Source organism: Pteronotus mesoamericanus, unplaced genomic scaffold (genome assembly GCF_021234165.1).
Source record: "Pteronotus mesoamericanus isolate MK-2021 breed Mesoamerican mustached bat unplaced genomic scaffold, CSHL_Meso_final scaffold_1186, whole genome shotgun sequence".
NCBI lineage: Eukaryota > Metazoa > Chordata > Mammalia > Chiroptera > Mormoopidae > Pteronotus > Pteronotus mesoamericanus.
Genome location: NW_026555302.1, coordinates 14,582,612 through 14,597,536, shown reverse-complemented (window position 1 = coordinate 14,597,536; position 14,925 = coordinate 14,582,612). Strand labels below are relative to the sequence as shown.

Below are 14,925 nucleotides of genomic sequence, written 5' to 3'. Positions count from 1 at the left end.
GCTCAGGGCCCCTTGGCAGTTACTCAGAAATACCCGTGGAAGGGATGGCGCGCGTGCTCCGTGCACAGAAGCCCTCACCGAAGCATGGCGCGGGGGGGGGGGGGTGCGCCTTTCCTTCCTGGGCTCCGGGTCACCTGGCCTGTCCCAGGCACAGGGATGTGGCTCTCCCCAGCACACAGACTTCTTGTTCCGCTCCCCGAGGTCTCTTATCTGGGTTCTCTTGAACCTGGGCAAAAAATTCCCCCCGCAGGCTCCGAACGTGGGGAGAGGCCACGCAAGCCTTGCTTCCAGGAAGCGGGAGGCCCCGGCTTACTGCGGGCCGGCGTGTTTCCAGGGGCAAAGGCATTTCCTAAGAATAAACGGGTCGGTTCAACATAAAGACATAACAGCCTTAAACATCTTGGCACCTGATTCAGAGCCTCAAAGAACGTGAAGTACAAGCAGACCTGAAAGGAAGAACAGACAAATCCACAATTACAGTTTGTTTGATACAAGTGGACGGAAAATCACTGAGGATAGAAAAGACCTGAGGAAAATTTATGAGTGAAATATATCTGAGACCTGAATGTAAAAACATGAAACCGTGCAAGTCGCTCAAGAAATGGGAATTCGTTTCTTTAGAAATGGGAGCACTCGGGGGTTAGAAACGCTGGCAGGGCAGAAAGCAGCAGGGGCAGGAGCTGACGGCAAGCGCTTGCAGCCGGCACCACGGACCAAAGACTGACGTCCATTGGAGTGGGAGACGGAGAGACCGAACTTACGACGGCACAGCGGCCGGAATTCTCCAGCAGAGGGTTCACCAGGAAAGAGTGGCTTCAACCCTGGAAAAGATGGCCGGGCTCGCCCAGGGTGAGGGGAGCCAGGTGAAAACAGCGCCGGGCCGTTTCTCGGCCGGCACTCCATCTGGACGGCCAGCCCCTCAGAGATCCAAAGCTCCGACCGCACACGCAGGCGGCGTGGCTGGGAACCGTCGGACCCTCCCGTAGGTCACCGGCGGCAATGCGGTGACACAGCCCGTGCACGGGAATGTAGCGTCATCTAATGAAAGCACACATGCAAGTCAAGTTCCAGGGAACCGCCTTGAAACGCCGGTGTGAGGGAAAGAAACACACCTCTGTTCTCGCTGACAATACCCACTCTCGGGGCGCGGGCCCTGTCGCGCGGTCAGAGGGCCCTCTCCCGGTGCGGGAGCTGCCGAGCGGTTTCCTTCTGCCCCTGCGGTTTCTTACAGTAACTGTGTTAGGTTCTGGAATCCATCAACATCCTTCCAGCCGCCACGGCATCTTGGCTGCTGGGTTGGATCAAGTTGCCATCGGCCCAGGTTTGCCATCTTGTCCCGAAGGGGCATTTTTGAAAGTTGTTTTACTTTTTTTTTTAAACAATGTTGCTTTATTGAGGTATAATGGAGGAATAGAGTTGCTCAGAGAGTGCAAGTGTGCATGCTGGTGATTGGATCCAGGTCTACATTGCAAATGATTCCCCCGCCCAGGTCCCAGCCCCTCCATCCCCTCGTGTGTGTGTGTGTGTGTGTGTGTGTGTGTGTGTGTGTGACATTCCAGGAGAGTCAGAATTCTGGGTAGGTGTGAGAGGAGCAGGTTTGATTGTGAAGTGAAGTTTCTGGATGTGGGTGCGGACTATGGATGTTATCTTCTAATTTAAATTCTTTTCATTTATTGACTTGAGAGAGAAACATTGATTTCTTGTTCTACTTATTCATGCATTCATTGGTTGATTCTTGGACGTGCCCTGACTAGGGATTGAACCCGCAACCTTGGTGTATCAGGACGATGCAGTAACCAATTGAGCTACCCAGCCAGGGCTTTTAATTTTTATTTTATTGTGCCCCTAGAGATACAGAATAAGACCATACCTTTGGGACTCCTCATGCCTCCGTGGTGGGACTGTTGTATAAATCAGAGGGAAATGATATTTATTTAACAGCTACTCTATGACAATATGTATCCATTAGTTTCATGACCATCTGACAAGCCAGACATTATTTAACAGTTGAAGAAACTAAGGCATATGGAAATTAAGAAACCCACCAAAGGTTACAAAGTGAGCAGCAACGCAAAAATGTAGACCTTTTCTGACCAGAGTTCACACGGTCTTCTCTCCACCCGGCCAGCGGGTCTCAAACGTCCGCGGCTCCAGAGCGTCCGGGCGGGCTCCTGGGGCACAGGCGGCTGACCTCCCTTCAGAGCCCCCTCGCCGGTTCCGGGCCGGGCCCGTGGGCCTGCCTCCCTGCGCCGCTGCGGCCTGAGCCCGAGCCGTGACCGACCAGATGCGTGAGCGCATCTGAGAATGTGACCGATTGGGGTCACAGATCTAGATGGGAAATGGCATTAGTAGCGTCTGATCATCTTCACAGAGCAGTCCTTTTATGACGTGTCTGTGCAGAGGCTGATTAATAAAAGGCACAAGTCGCTCTGTCTGTACAGTACACAAGTATGCAACCACTATGCTGGACACCTGACTAGTACAAAAAAATGGTGAATGGCAACTGGGATTGAAAAATAAATTTTAAACAATGGCAGAAAGTCATTAGGCAGGCAATACAGAGAACTGAAATCCTTAGGAGGCGAGCTGAAGCGCCGTAGTATACATTCTGCTGAGCAATGTGGTCAGAAGTTAAAGAATTAGCTATGGGCCCCTAGCAGAAGGGCTCCCGGGCCGGAGGAGGCGAGATGTCGCGCCCCCTGTCGCGCGTGGGACTTCAGCTGCTGGGGGGGGTGGGGCGGGGGCTGGGGAGCAGCAGCATCTCTCCTGCGGCCTGGCCGCAGCGGCAGCTCGCGCTGACTTCATTCTGGATGTGACCGAGGCCAGAGCTCGACGAGGCTGAAAAGAGAGTGATCACAGGTATCGAGAAAATACATTTCCTTGAATCTGTTCTAACTCTAGATTTGAGTGAAAATCTTTGTTTTTGTGGTGTTTTGTTTGTGTTTTGTTTCGTTTCCATGCGAGGGGAAGGCGGCCAGCCAAAAAAAAAAAAAAAAAAAAAAATCACTGCCCTCACAATCTGCAGTGTAACTGCCACCGTAGGCTCAGACGTGACTTGAGCGACCCGGCTCCCAGAGAGGATGACACAGCACAGGGAGCACAGCCGGCCTGCCTGGCTCTGTGGAGAGCAAAGCCGCGCCAGGCCACCCGAGCTGGGGGCGCTCTCCACCTCCAAAAGGACACGGGGAACTGATGGGCCGGTGAGCCAGCCGTGGGGCGGGGGGGAGCAAAAATGCCGCAACGCAGCCCCTTAGGCCTTCCCTTTACACGGCTTTTGTTTTGTGTGTATTAACGCACACACAGAGGTTAAATATCGTTACTAAACAGTACAGAGGCAAGGGATGAGTTAGCTCAGTTAATGAATTGGTTCAGCTACTTAGTAGACACGCCCTAGGACTAGGCGCAGTTACTGAGGATGCCCAGAAAACAGCGTTCAGAACTCAGAGCAGTAACCACAGGAGCACCATCTGGGGAACGCCGCCTCTCCTTCCGCGGTGGTGGACGCAAGGGGTCCTCGTGGGGACGTCCTTGCCTCCCACTGGGGCTCATTTGTACCTTCCTTCACTCATGTAACAGGTACCCGATGCTTCCTACTGGCCCGGCCATGTGCTCAGTGCCTTTAGGAATGTTCACATGATACGTGGCAGGTCTTCATTCGTTCAACAGATATTTATGAGGGCCCTACTTTGCGCCAGACGCAGTTCTGGGCGCTGGGGACGTTGAAGTTAAAAGCAAACAAAGTGAGGAATGTATCAACCTGTTCAGTTATGCCACTTAAAACTGAGGAAGGGCTGAAGGAAGGACTGTAACAAAACGCTGTGCTGGCCGGAGGTGGCGCAGAGGACTCGTTAAAAGCAAGCACAGCACCTACCATGTGAATGGTAGAATCCAAGGAGGGTTCACTGTAAAATCTTCCAGCTCTGTGTTTGGACGTTTACATGATAAAATACTACGGAAACAGCGATGAGAATGATGAGGAAGGTGGGGACTTGGGAGAAGCTCTTAGAGGATGCGGCGTTCTTGTATCTCGCCCTCTTCCTCTCTGCTACTTAACACGGGTATCCCCTGAGCCAGGGCTGTGCCAAGCTCCCAATTCCCACAGGCCTGGTCGTGGGCTATCGAGCCCTCTCCGCACAAGTCCCTGGGGGCTGCGTGGTCTCCTGCGTCGAGGGCAGACTGGGGAGAAGCAGCGGACCCACAAGCAGAGTGAACCCCCCACCCACCGCCCTTTGGGAGCCCCACCTTCCAGCTGACTTGAAAGGGGAGAACGCTGGTGTTTTCTAATACTCTTAATTTTCCTTAATAACTTTTCCCAACACGTTCCTTGAATTTAAGGCAATTTACTAAGTTTTAAAAGAGGATGCTGACGACAGGTCCTCTGTTGGACGGCAGGACCCCTCGTCAGCTCGGGGACCCCAGCCCCGGGACAGAGGCTGGAAATGACTTCTCTCCCCGGTCGCCAGCGGAAGGGCCCTCTCCAGCGTCGGCCTTTTCCCCTGGGGACACTTACCTACCTACTACGGTCTAGAGCCTGGGCACCGCTCTCCGCGCTTCCGCTGGAGCAGTTCGCAGCAGTCCCGGCCCGTCCTCGTCGCCCTCGCAGTTCCGTTGCACAGACCGAACGCCGAAGCCCGGGGAGGCGGGGTGACGCGCTCGCGGAAACGCCGGAACCTGGCGCGGGGGCGGAGGCGGAGGCGGCTCCGGGCGCCCGGCGAACGCTGCCGCTCTGACCCCGCGGGCCAGTCCCGGGAGCCGGCTCCCGGAGAGCCGCCCGACGCGGCATTCAGGGTTCCGTCGCTGTTCCCGCAAACCGCGGCGCGCAGGACCCCCGCACTGGGGGTTTATAGCGGCGGCTTCAAAGGGCGCTGACGCTCGCCGGGAGCGCGCCCTCGGATAACCCTTCTCCCGGGGTCGCCTGCTAAGGAGGGTGGTGTTGAGGGGTCCCGAGAGGCGAAATGTTTAAAGCCAGGGCCTGACATTATTTTGGCCAACGGAAGGGGGAAAATACTCATTTTTGGAAACGCACACTTTCAGCCTGCCCAGGGGGCGAACGACATTAACTCTTTGTTTCTCCTTAGTCTCCCAAGCGTGTTCTAATAGTGCTCCTTAGCCCCGGGCACGGCCTCCGCGAGGGGACCCTCCCTTCCAGCGGCTTATCCTTTCCGAAAAAGGTGGTGTACACGCAGTTCAAGCGCGGCCCCCAGGGTCGTGGGAGAGGCCCCCCGCCGCGGAGGGGGAGGGGGCGGGCTCGCACGCTCCCGGGGCCGCGGGCGGCGGCGGCGGCGGCGGCGGGCGGGCGGGCGGGCGGGCGGGCGGGGGGCTGGCCCAGACGCCCGCCGCCGCCGCCTGGCGAATAGCAGCGCGCCGCCCGCCGGATTGGAGCAGCAGCATCACGCTGCCCGCCGCCGGGGATGTAAGCGGGCCGCCGCGGCGCGCAGAGGCAGGCGCTCGCTCCTCCGGGACCGCAGCCCACTCCGGCTCCGAGCGGCTGGCGGCGGCGGCAGCGGCCTCCCGGGGCGGCGGCGGCGGCGGCGGCGGCGGCGGCGGCGGCGGGGAGGAGGGAGCGGGCGGGCGCGGCGGGCGGGAGCGGCGAGCGAGGGCGCGTGCGTCCGCGCGCACAGGCCGCGGAGGAGGGGCGGCGCGAACCATGGCCGGGGACAGCGAGCAGACCCTACAGAACCACCAGCAGCCCAACGGCGGCGAGCCCTTCCTCATCGGCGTCAGCGGGGGCACGGCCAGCGGAAAGGTACGGCGGGCCCCGCTCTCTCCCTCCCCGCACGGCCGGCACGGCGCATGTGGCCGGCGGCCCCGGGCCGTGTCAGCTGCTGCAGCCACCGCGTGGCCCGCGCGCCGCGGCTGGCCGCGCTCCAGCGCCGAGTCTCCAGCGCGGACTCGGGGCGCGGCGGGCGGACGTTTGGGACATCGAGGGTCCGGGGTGCCGGACACCCAGCGCAGGGTTTTGGGGTCCCCCCCCCGGCGCCGGTAACTCGTGGCCGGGGTCCTGTGGGGGAGGGGCGGCGGAGGCGGATGCTTATTGTTTTACAAGTCGGTTCCCTGTTGGGGAAGAGGGTTCGGAGCAGGGTCCCCAACGAGCCCCCCATGTCCCCCTCCTCCGGGCTCGCGTGGCTCCGCGCCCAGCGGCTCAGCTGGGTGCCGGGGGCGGAGCGAGCCGAGACCCGACCGGAGGCTGCGAGAGCGCGCGGGGCGCGTCCCGGGGACGACGAGCCCCGCTTGGGCGCGGGATTGCAGGGCTTTCCGGGTGAAATCCTGAGAGCCACAGAAGGTGCGGTGACATCAGCGAGATGAGAATGGTCGGGGCTTCCCGTTCTGTGGTTACAGAGGGAACGTGGCCGGCGTCCACGAGAAAGTTGCTCTGGCTCCCCGCTCCCGGACGCCCGGGGCGTTCGCGCTGGCGCCCTCGGAGAGGGGTCCTCCTGCGGGTGCCGGGCTCCCTGGAGCCTGCTTTCTTTGTGTTACCCCGAGGGGAGACTAGGGAAACGCTTTCCTAGAGCACCCCGGGCTTTCTCTGCAGATGGACAAGGGCGGAGACCTCCCAGATGTTTCTTTCTCTGCCTTTAGGAGGTAGCTACTCTTTCCCCTGACGTTCAGCCACCTCCAACTTGGTCGGGAGGGCCCCCCCGCCCCGGGCCCGGGGCACCGGCCGGAGGTGGGCGCCACGTGCGGCTGGGCGAGGGCCGGTGCATTCAGGCCAGAGAGCCGCGGGGAAGGCTGCTGTCGCCATGAGAAGCCACCACGAGGTTTTCGTTCCGGAGCCGACTCCGCCGCGGGCCCTTCCTTTTGGTTACACACTTTTCCCTCCAGGTCTGCTCTGTTTCGGCGCGGGCCCCGCAGCTGGCGCCGGGGGACTTCCCTATTGATTACGCTGATCTGGTCCCCCGCTCCCAGCCTGGCATCCGCCCGCTTGAGGTCCCAGAACTTGACGCTGCACCCGCCCCTGGTTGAAGGCATTTTTCAAATGCCTTTTCTCCCCATACGTCCTACTCGTAGTCCTATTGCTAGTAATTCAGAGCCGAACCAGGATGCCTGCTTGTTCAGGAAGCTTTACCTCTGTTTTAGAATTATTCTTTCTGGAGCTCATTCCTGTTCACGGGACCTTTTTTTCCCCCGGTTTGTTGAGCGCGCCTAGCACGGTGCCTGCCGCATAATTGGGCCCAGCTGTTAACCTGAGGGCCAGGCCTTGGGGGGGGAGGGCGGGGGGGGGGGGGGCGCTGAAGTGGGCAGAGGAGTGCAGCGTTTAGAAGCAAAAACACCTGGATAAGCACCTAAGTAATTGAGTCGTTAGGGAGGTGGGAAGAAGTCCTAGGAGGTGAAATAACTCCGCTCTGCTTGTGCGCCTCAGCCGTCACCTGCTCTCAGTTCCTAAGTTGACAAACTGCCCAATGTGAAGGAGCCCATGAGCGGGTGTGGGGGGAGGGTGTGGCTCACTCCGCTGTCCCCATTTCTTCTGGAGGGGGCAGTTGTAGAAACTCCCAAGAAAGGGTCTCTTTTTCATGCAGTCTTCAAAGCCTCTCGTACATCTTTTGGCATGGATAAGTACTTTGTTGTGGTTTAAGATTGTTTTACAATTTTTAGAAGAGATTTTACTTATTTTTAGAAAGAGGGGAAGGGAGGGAGAGAGGAGAGAAGCCTGGGTCAGTTGCCTTTTGCTCGCCCCCGCGGGGGACCTGGCCTGCAACCTAGGCCTGTGCCCTGACTGGGCATCAACCCGCGACCTTTTGCTTTGTGGGAAGGCACCCAGCCCCCGGAGCCACACCACTCGGGGCTGTTTTATGATTTTTTAACTTAAAGAGCATTAGGCTTCTAAAATTCCATATGGTGGTCCGTGTGCTACAGCTCGGTCTCGATTCTGTTGTTATGGTCCTTAGTGGCCTTTCCGTCAACAAAGTCCAAGTCCATCTTGGCTGAAGATGGTCCGCATCAACAAACCGGACTTTTTAGAAGCCTCAGGCCGGAGTGCTGTGGCGCAGGAGGGTTGGGAAGCGAGGCTGACCGCCTGGGCGTTTTGTTACAAACGGGCCTGTTAAAGGAGTTTTGGGGAAGGCAGAGGGCCTGAGAGCGTCGTCAGAAATGGCAGCCTGAGAGGTAGAAGGAAGCTCCGAGCCTCTGGAGCCCCGACACGGAGCCTCATCACTTACACTTGAGAAAGGGCGGGTTCAGAGCTGTAACTGGGGGCCCGCCGGCGCCCGCCGGTCATCTCCCATCCCGCCGCGGCCGCTGCCGCGGGCCTGTGGAAGAGGAATCGACTCCCACTTGTGGGTTGCGGGGGGAGTAGGCATGGGGGGGGTCACACATTTGTAGCTTCCCCTTGGAAAGGGGCTCCTTGAAGAACAGGCTGCAGACGGGTTTCCAAGGTGCTCGACCGGATGGGGAAGGGTATAGGTCTGGACGGCGTTCCCCCACCCGCACCCCCATACGAAACACCAGGTCCCCGATCGTCAGCCCCCTCCAGGGCTCTCGTTGGTCTCGACGTCGTGGCCGCCCGAGCACAAATGTGTTTCGTCAGCCCATGTTATTTTGGTTGGAGAAGGCGAAAACACCGAGTACCATCGCGCAGGTCCCGTTGGCTAGTTTGTTCTGCGAGTGAAGATGGATTTGCACTTTGCAAGGGAGCTGGGCTGGGCTGCCCCGGCCAGCGCGCGCAAGGCGCATCCCCACCTTGAGGCAGACTCGGGGGGTGGTTCTGATCCCTGCGGAGCACTGGGTTCTCGTGTTTCTCCCTACGCAGGGGGTCTCGAAACGGAGCAAGAAGGAACCCTCAAAGAGGGGGAAACAGTTTAAACAGTTTGAACAACTTCTTTGCCTGCAACTCCTCTCCGGGGCATTTTGCCGTCGCTGTCCTTGGGCCAGCGTGGCCGTGGGTGACTCTCCATCGCCCGGACTGCAGGGCAGACGTTTCTGCACAGCGCAGGTCCCCTGGGCCCCCAAGGGTGGCCCCAGACTCCACTTTCCCACAGCCATTCCTCCCCCACACCCAGGTGCAAACAGACCCGTCCGGGGAGCAGCTGTCCCCATGCGGTGGCCCGCGGGCCCCTCTCGGGTCGGCCCCTGCGCCCCTGGAGCCTCGGCTCTGTGGGTCCTTCCTCCGGAGGAGTCTGGTACCTGTTTCCTTAGTCAGAACCACCTTTGGTCCCGAACACTTCCGGAGACTTGTTTAGCCTGCGCTGCACTGACGTGTCGCCTGGGACAGCCGTTCCAAGAGCCCCGCTTCTGCCCTCCTGCCCCTTAGAGCGTTTGGCGACCTGAGTTAGGCGGACTGTGCTTTCCAGGGACGCTTTTTTTCTTTTAATCCGTAAGATGATTTGGGTGAGGGCACCAGGCCACAGGCGGAGCCGTGTTTAGCCGTCGCTCCTGTGGCCGTGACTCAGAAATGAAAAGCCCCCCAGCCCTGCTGCCTGGGCCGCGCTCAGGCAGAGGCTTCGTGTTCCTCACGCGCATCCTGAGCAGATGTTTGTTGAGTGACTCACGGCGCCGCACCACGTGCTGCGGGCCGCGAGGGAGGGTCTCTGCCTGTGCTGTGCAGCTGGAGGCGGCTTGAACCGCTCTGACCCGCAAGCCCGTATGCCTCTCCCTTTGAAGCCCTGCGGTGTCCTTCCCACGGCGGATGACGCCGAAAGATAAGGTCAGGAGAGTGTTTGGCTTGCGGTCACTTTGCCAGCAAGTGATAGAACTCGGACTAGAATCCGGATTTTTCCTTCACTGAACTTTCTCCACAAGCTGTGACTAGTCCTCAGAGGTATTTTTAGGGAGGTTGGTCTGGCAGCGAGCGATACAGATCAGGAAGGGACAGTGCAGTCCCCTCCGTCCCCTCGGAGGTGTGGGCCGTCCGCCCAGCGCCCCCGTGAGTCAGCGTCTGCTTTGGGAGCATACCGCCCCAGACCTGTGCCCCTCAGCCCTGTTGTGGGAACCTCAGCTGCCGCCCGCCTGGCCAGACCGCTCGGTCCACACCCCCTGCTGTCAGGGGCTCGCAGAGCCAGGGGGCAGGCCCGGTCCTTCTGTTTCCTCAGAGAGGGCATCAGCTGCTTGCTACCACCTGAACCGCTGCCAAGGCCATCGAGTCCTGGGGTGACGTGGCCCTGCTGCTCTCCCCGGCTCTCTGTGCCAGCCACACCCAGCCCCTGCCCGACAACCTCACGGTTGTTGTTTGCTGTGCCTGAAGTTCACCGGGTCTGTGGCCCGGAGACGCCCTGCGGGTCCTGGGGCGCCCCCCTCACGTGCCTCTGGGTGGCTGCAGAGCGTCCCTGCAGTGTGGTTTGGACACCCGCTGCCTGCGGTGCCCTGACGCCAGCTCGCGGCCGTCCAGAGTGGTGTTTGCTTAGGCCAAGCGCCCGCTGTTGTCACTGCTGTGTGTATTCTGGCTCTTAGGAGGTTCTGTGACGGAGACAGACGGTAGTTGGGGATTTCACCGCTGAAGAGCCGATCTCTCTTGCCAGTGGGTTCTGAGGGGGTGCTGTTGAGGCTACTCAAGATCTCTGAGGTCTTTCCGACGTGGGTCTCTGTTTTTTAAAGAAGTAAAAGAGGTTGGGGGGTGTATCCCTCAAGTGCATGTGTGAGTGCGCTTCGTCTGCTAAACCATACTCATCCACCCCCACCAGCCGAGAGAGGGGAAGGGAGGGAGAAAGAGAGGGAGAGAAACATCCATGTGTGGTTGCCTCTCCTATCCCCCAACCAGGGACCTGGCCTGCAACCCAGGCCTGTGCCCTGACTAGGAATCGAACCCACGACCCATTGGGTCACAGGCTGACACTCTGTCCACTGAGCCACACCATCCAGGACTAAACCATATTCATCTGTAAGCCATTAAAGCGATTGACCATTAAAGCATTTGATCATGTTATAATGTATCATGTACATGTATACATGAATTATGTAAGTATGACCCATATGTGATTATGAAGCCCCCAAATAAGGATTCTAAAAGGATGAGGGAAATGAAATAAACACGAAAACTGGATGCATTCATGGTATAGCCTTTTGATTCTGAACAAAAATATTTTTCACTTGTGGCTAAAAATGTTTTGTTTTTAAAAATCTCGTTCCATACAGGAGGTGGGTGGATCCTGGATGATATGGATGGTATTTGTCCTCGGGATGATGGAGGGCTGAAGGTTGGGCTCCGCATTCGCCTTCTGAGTTTTGATTTCAATGACCTTCATGTTTGAAACAGTTATCCCCTAAGAAGATCCAAGGATAAGAAATGTATCCCTTTCGAGCTTGCAGAGCGTGCGGGCCGTCCCCCAGTCCTGAGGTGGCTTTTGCTAAAAACCATCTGGAAAATGTTCCTTTTCTCTGTTGTCCACCCCTTGTTTTTAGAAACTGAGCTGCTCCATTTTAAAGCCTTTTTTACCTAGGGAACTCAAAATCCACTGAAAACCCTCATTGGGGATGTTTTTCAGTTTTATAGGTGCCACATAGTTTTCGGCAACACAGTTGCTTAACAACAGGAACATTTTCAAGTCTTCTCCTGGCAGGTAGTTTGACCATCTAATTTTAATACAACATGTATTTTTTTTTTTTTTAATCCTACATAAAACGGCAAGTCAGAACTCCATTTTTCAAAGTGAAATATTTTCAAGTGATCAAGGAACGGCAGAGTTTACATGGCAATAAAAAGGGAAAGGCAGGATGTTCTCCAAGACAAAACGAAGGCATAGCCGTTGTCAGGGATTGAAAAGGAGCCCTAAGCAGCGTGCAGGCCGCGTGCACGCGGAGTCCGAGCCTGGTGCGGGCCGGGCAGGGGAGGCCGGAGCGCCCACCGCAGCCGTCAGAGCCCTGTCCACCGGCCGGCTGGTGCGCTTGCCCGAGCCACGTGCAGACCCACCGAGAGCGGTGGGCGTTCGGCCCCCTCGCAAGCAGTAATTCCGTTCTGCGGTGGTTCCAAAACCAGTCCCGTGCGCTCTGGGAATTCTGGATCGTGACTGCGAGAGGGCGCTCATTCAAAAAAAGAAAGAAAGGTGGTTTTGCTTCGCCACCCGGCTGTGGAAGAGGATTTTTCCATACCTAACACGGGTTGGTTTTGTTTGTTGGTTTGTTTGTTTTGGTTTGGTTTGTTTTTGGAATAGTTACTTTCCCACGGCTACTCCCTGGGAGGCTGCAGGAAACGTGGCAGGCGTCTCTGGGAACCTGCCACGCTGCCTAGAGTACCATCCGTCCTCTGCGGGGTGACCGCGAGGCCCCTCGGCAGTGCCCTGCGGAGCGGGTGTGCCCGTGGCGGGAGGTTCTGCCAGTGCCCTTCGCGTGGCCTGTGGCCTGGTACCGTGGGGCTTTTATAAGAATGTCGCCTTCTGTGTCTGTGGCGACAGCTTAAGAATTTTGTGAGTGGAGGTGAGGTAGGGATATGCTTCTTTATTGCTTTCATCTGTCTATGAATACGCTGCTGGCCTGGCATTTTGGCCTTTTTTATTTCCAGGCCGCAGGGTGGTTTTGTCGCATCTCAGCAAACGTTCTCTGTTCGCTCCTTCCCTCCCGGCAGGAGTCCAGGGTTGCACAGGTGTGGACAGATGGCCCGTCCCGGCGGTGGTGGCGGTCTCCCTCAGGCCACGCAGCGAACTCGTGGCGTAGGGCAGGGGGCTGGCCTGCCGGCCTGGGCTTCGGGCCTGTGCTCCTCAGACAGGCTTGCAGCCGGAAGATGCAAAGAGAGTTTTGGAAAATGCTTTACCCTATCACATAAGGAGTTGCAAAGGATGTAATCTTTGATCTGTTGTAAACATTGACATTTTAAAATGAGAACTGTTTCATTCTTTTAAGAGTATCTTCTAAGCTGTAAATACTATCACAAGTCGACCTGTTGTCATCCATTTTAAAACAGATGCATACGCTCTTACCTGAGTCAGAAATGTTCATTTTTTTCCTCCTTGATATCATATTTCAATGTCACTCGCCCACAAAATATTAATCTCACTTATTTTATTTTTAAAAAGACTTCATTTGTTTATTTTTAGAGAGTGGGGAGGGGCGAGAGAAAGAGAGAGAGAGGAACATCGATCAGTTGCCTCTCGCACGTCCCCAACTGGTGACTGAACCCGAAACCCCGGCCTGGGCCCTGACCAGGGATCGAACCGGTGACCTTTCGCTTTGCAGGACGATGCCCAAGCCACTGAGCCTCACCGGTCAGGGCCGACCCCGTTTATTTTTATGCTTGAAAGTCTTTTGTGGCTCAGTCTGTCTGTCCTGCAGCACGAATCTGTGTGCGTGTCGGGCTGATTCTGTTTCCTGTTCTCATTAATTTCTTTTGAATTGCATCGCCGCCGTTATTAGCATCAATGAATCCCAACAAGATAGATATTTTGATATGTCATTAAACATAAAAGGGAGAATAAGACTTTTTTGTTTGGGTAGATACAAACTTGGAGGAACCCTGCTGACAAGTGGACGGCTGTGGAAGGAAGGCCTTTTGTTATTATATCAGAGTCACTCGGTTTTATGTTGTGTTTTTCGGATCCTCGCCCGAGGATATGTTTATTGATTTGAGAGGGAGAGAGAAGCATTGATTGGTTGCCTCCCACAGGCGCTCCAACTGGGAATTGAACCCGCAGCCTTTTGTTGTGTGGGGTGACGGTCCCACCCACTGAGCCACTCAGCCGAAGTCACTCAGTTTGTACCTTTCTAGTGACTATGTCAGAAACTGCTGTGTTTTTATGGATCAGCTGTCTGGCCGCTCGCTCCTTTAATTTTGTTGTAAGTGGAACGGTGACAGAAGTCCCCACCCTGTCATTCACTCTCTGGGATCTGCGCCGGCTCTTCAGTCACCCCCTGTACGGCCACTCACTTGGGAGCCGTGGGTCCCAGCCTCCGCAGGCCTCGCGGTAGGGACGGCCACGCCGTGTGGCCCTTGCCGTCCAGCCTGTCCTCCGCCCAGACCGCGCGCTCAGGGCGGGGCCCCGGGTTCCTCGCTGTCGGCCGAGGCGGGCACCTGCCTGACAACGGCGCGCCTCGCGTCCCCCAGCAGGGTTTGCCGATGACAGACTAAGGCCCTTTTTCTCAGTCTCCTAGGCCTCTGCCCTTGAAATGTGCATTACGTTTCTCAGTGACCTTTTCTAGTCTAGTCGCCATTTCAGCCTGTTGCTTTCGCCCTGACTGGTGTGGCGCAGGGGTTTGGGCGTCGTCTGCAAACCGAAAGGTCCCTGGTTTGATTCCCGGTCGGGGCGTGTGGCTGGATTTCGGGTTCCACTCCTGGCTGGGGGGCGTGCAAGAGGCAAGCGATCGATGTTTCTCTTTCTCTCTCCCTTCCCCTCCCTCTACAAAACAAATAAAATATTTTAAAAAACCAAACAAAACCTATTGCTTTGGCTCTTGCTGGGACTGCCCCTGGGGGTCCCTTCCCCGGGTGGCACTGCGCAGGTCCTCGGCTGCAGGGGGCCGGGCGGTGTGCATGCTGGGTGGCTTTGGTACCTGTTTCATGGTGTGTTTAAGAAAACAAAAGCCAACTGGAGCGTAACCTTAAGACCTGGCTGTCCATTTCTTACCACGGATGCTACCTGTTTGTTTATAGCTAAATGTGTGTCGGTCAGAGCTGGATCTTTATACTCAGGAAGCATGAGAAAAGGGGATCTTTTAAACCAGAAAGATGGCCTTCCCCATCTTAGCAAAGGCAGACCGTCGTCTTCGGAGAAAAACTCTGCCTGCGTTGGGCACTGGCCTCCGTAGGCTCGTCGGCGAAGCTCGGTGTGTGGGTCAGGACCAGGCAGCGCCGAGCGGAACTCCCGCCTGGGGAACAGGCAGCTTCGTGGCTTCTGCCGAGTGTGGCGTGGCCGGGAGGGGATGGGCCGTGTCCTTACTGAGTTAGTGACTCGATGGGACACTCTTTCCAAAGCTTGATGAGGGGTGTGGTCCCCAAACACAGGGGTTATTCGTGTTCTTCCTTACACCCGTACAGATGGTGTGCAGGTACCTGGGTTACACACTTGG

The 14,925-nt window shown here is 57.1% G+C and overlaps 1 protein-coding gene across 1 annotated transcript in view; it reads left to right on the top strand.

Annotated features, from left to right (window-relative positions):
* Positions 1-5,613: 5,613 nt before the first annotated feature.
* UCK2 (uridine-cytidine kinase 2) overlaps positions 5,614-14,925 on the top strand; it is a 45,324-nt gene continuing 36,012 nt past the window's right edge. Inside the window, exon 1 of the mRNA XM_054587569.1 lies at positions 5,614-5,746. Within this exon, the coding sequence (XP_054443544.1) occupies positions 5,648-5,746 (99 nt within the window). The 5' untranslated portion in view covers positions 5,614-5,647. The remainder of the gene's footprint in view (positions 5,747-14,925) is intronic.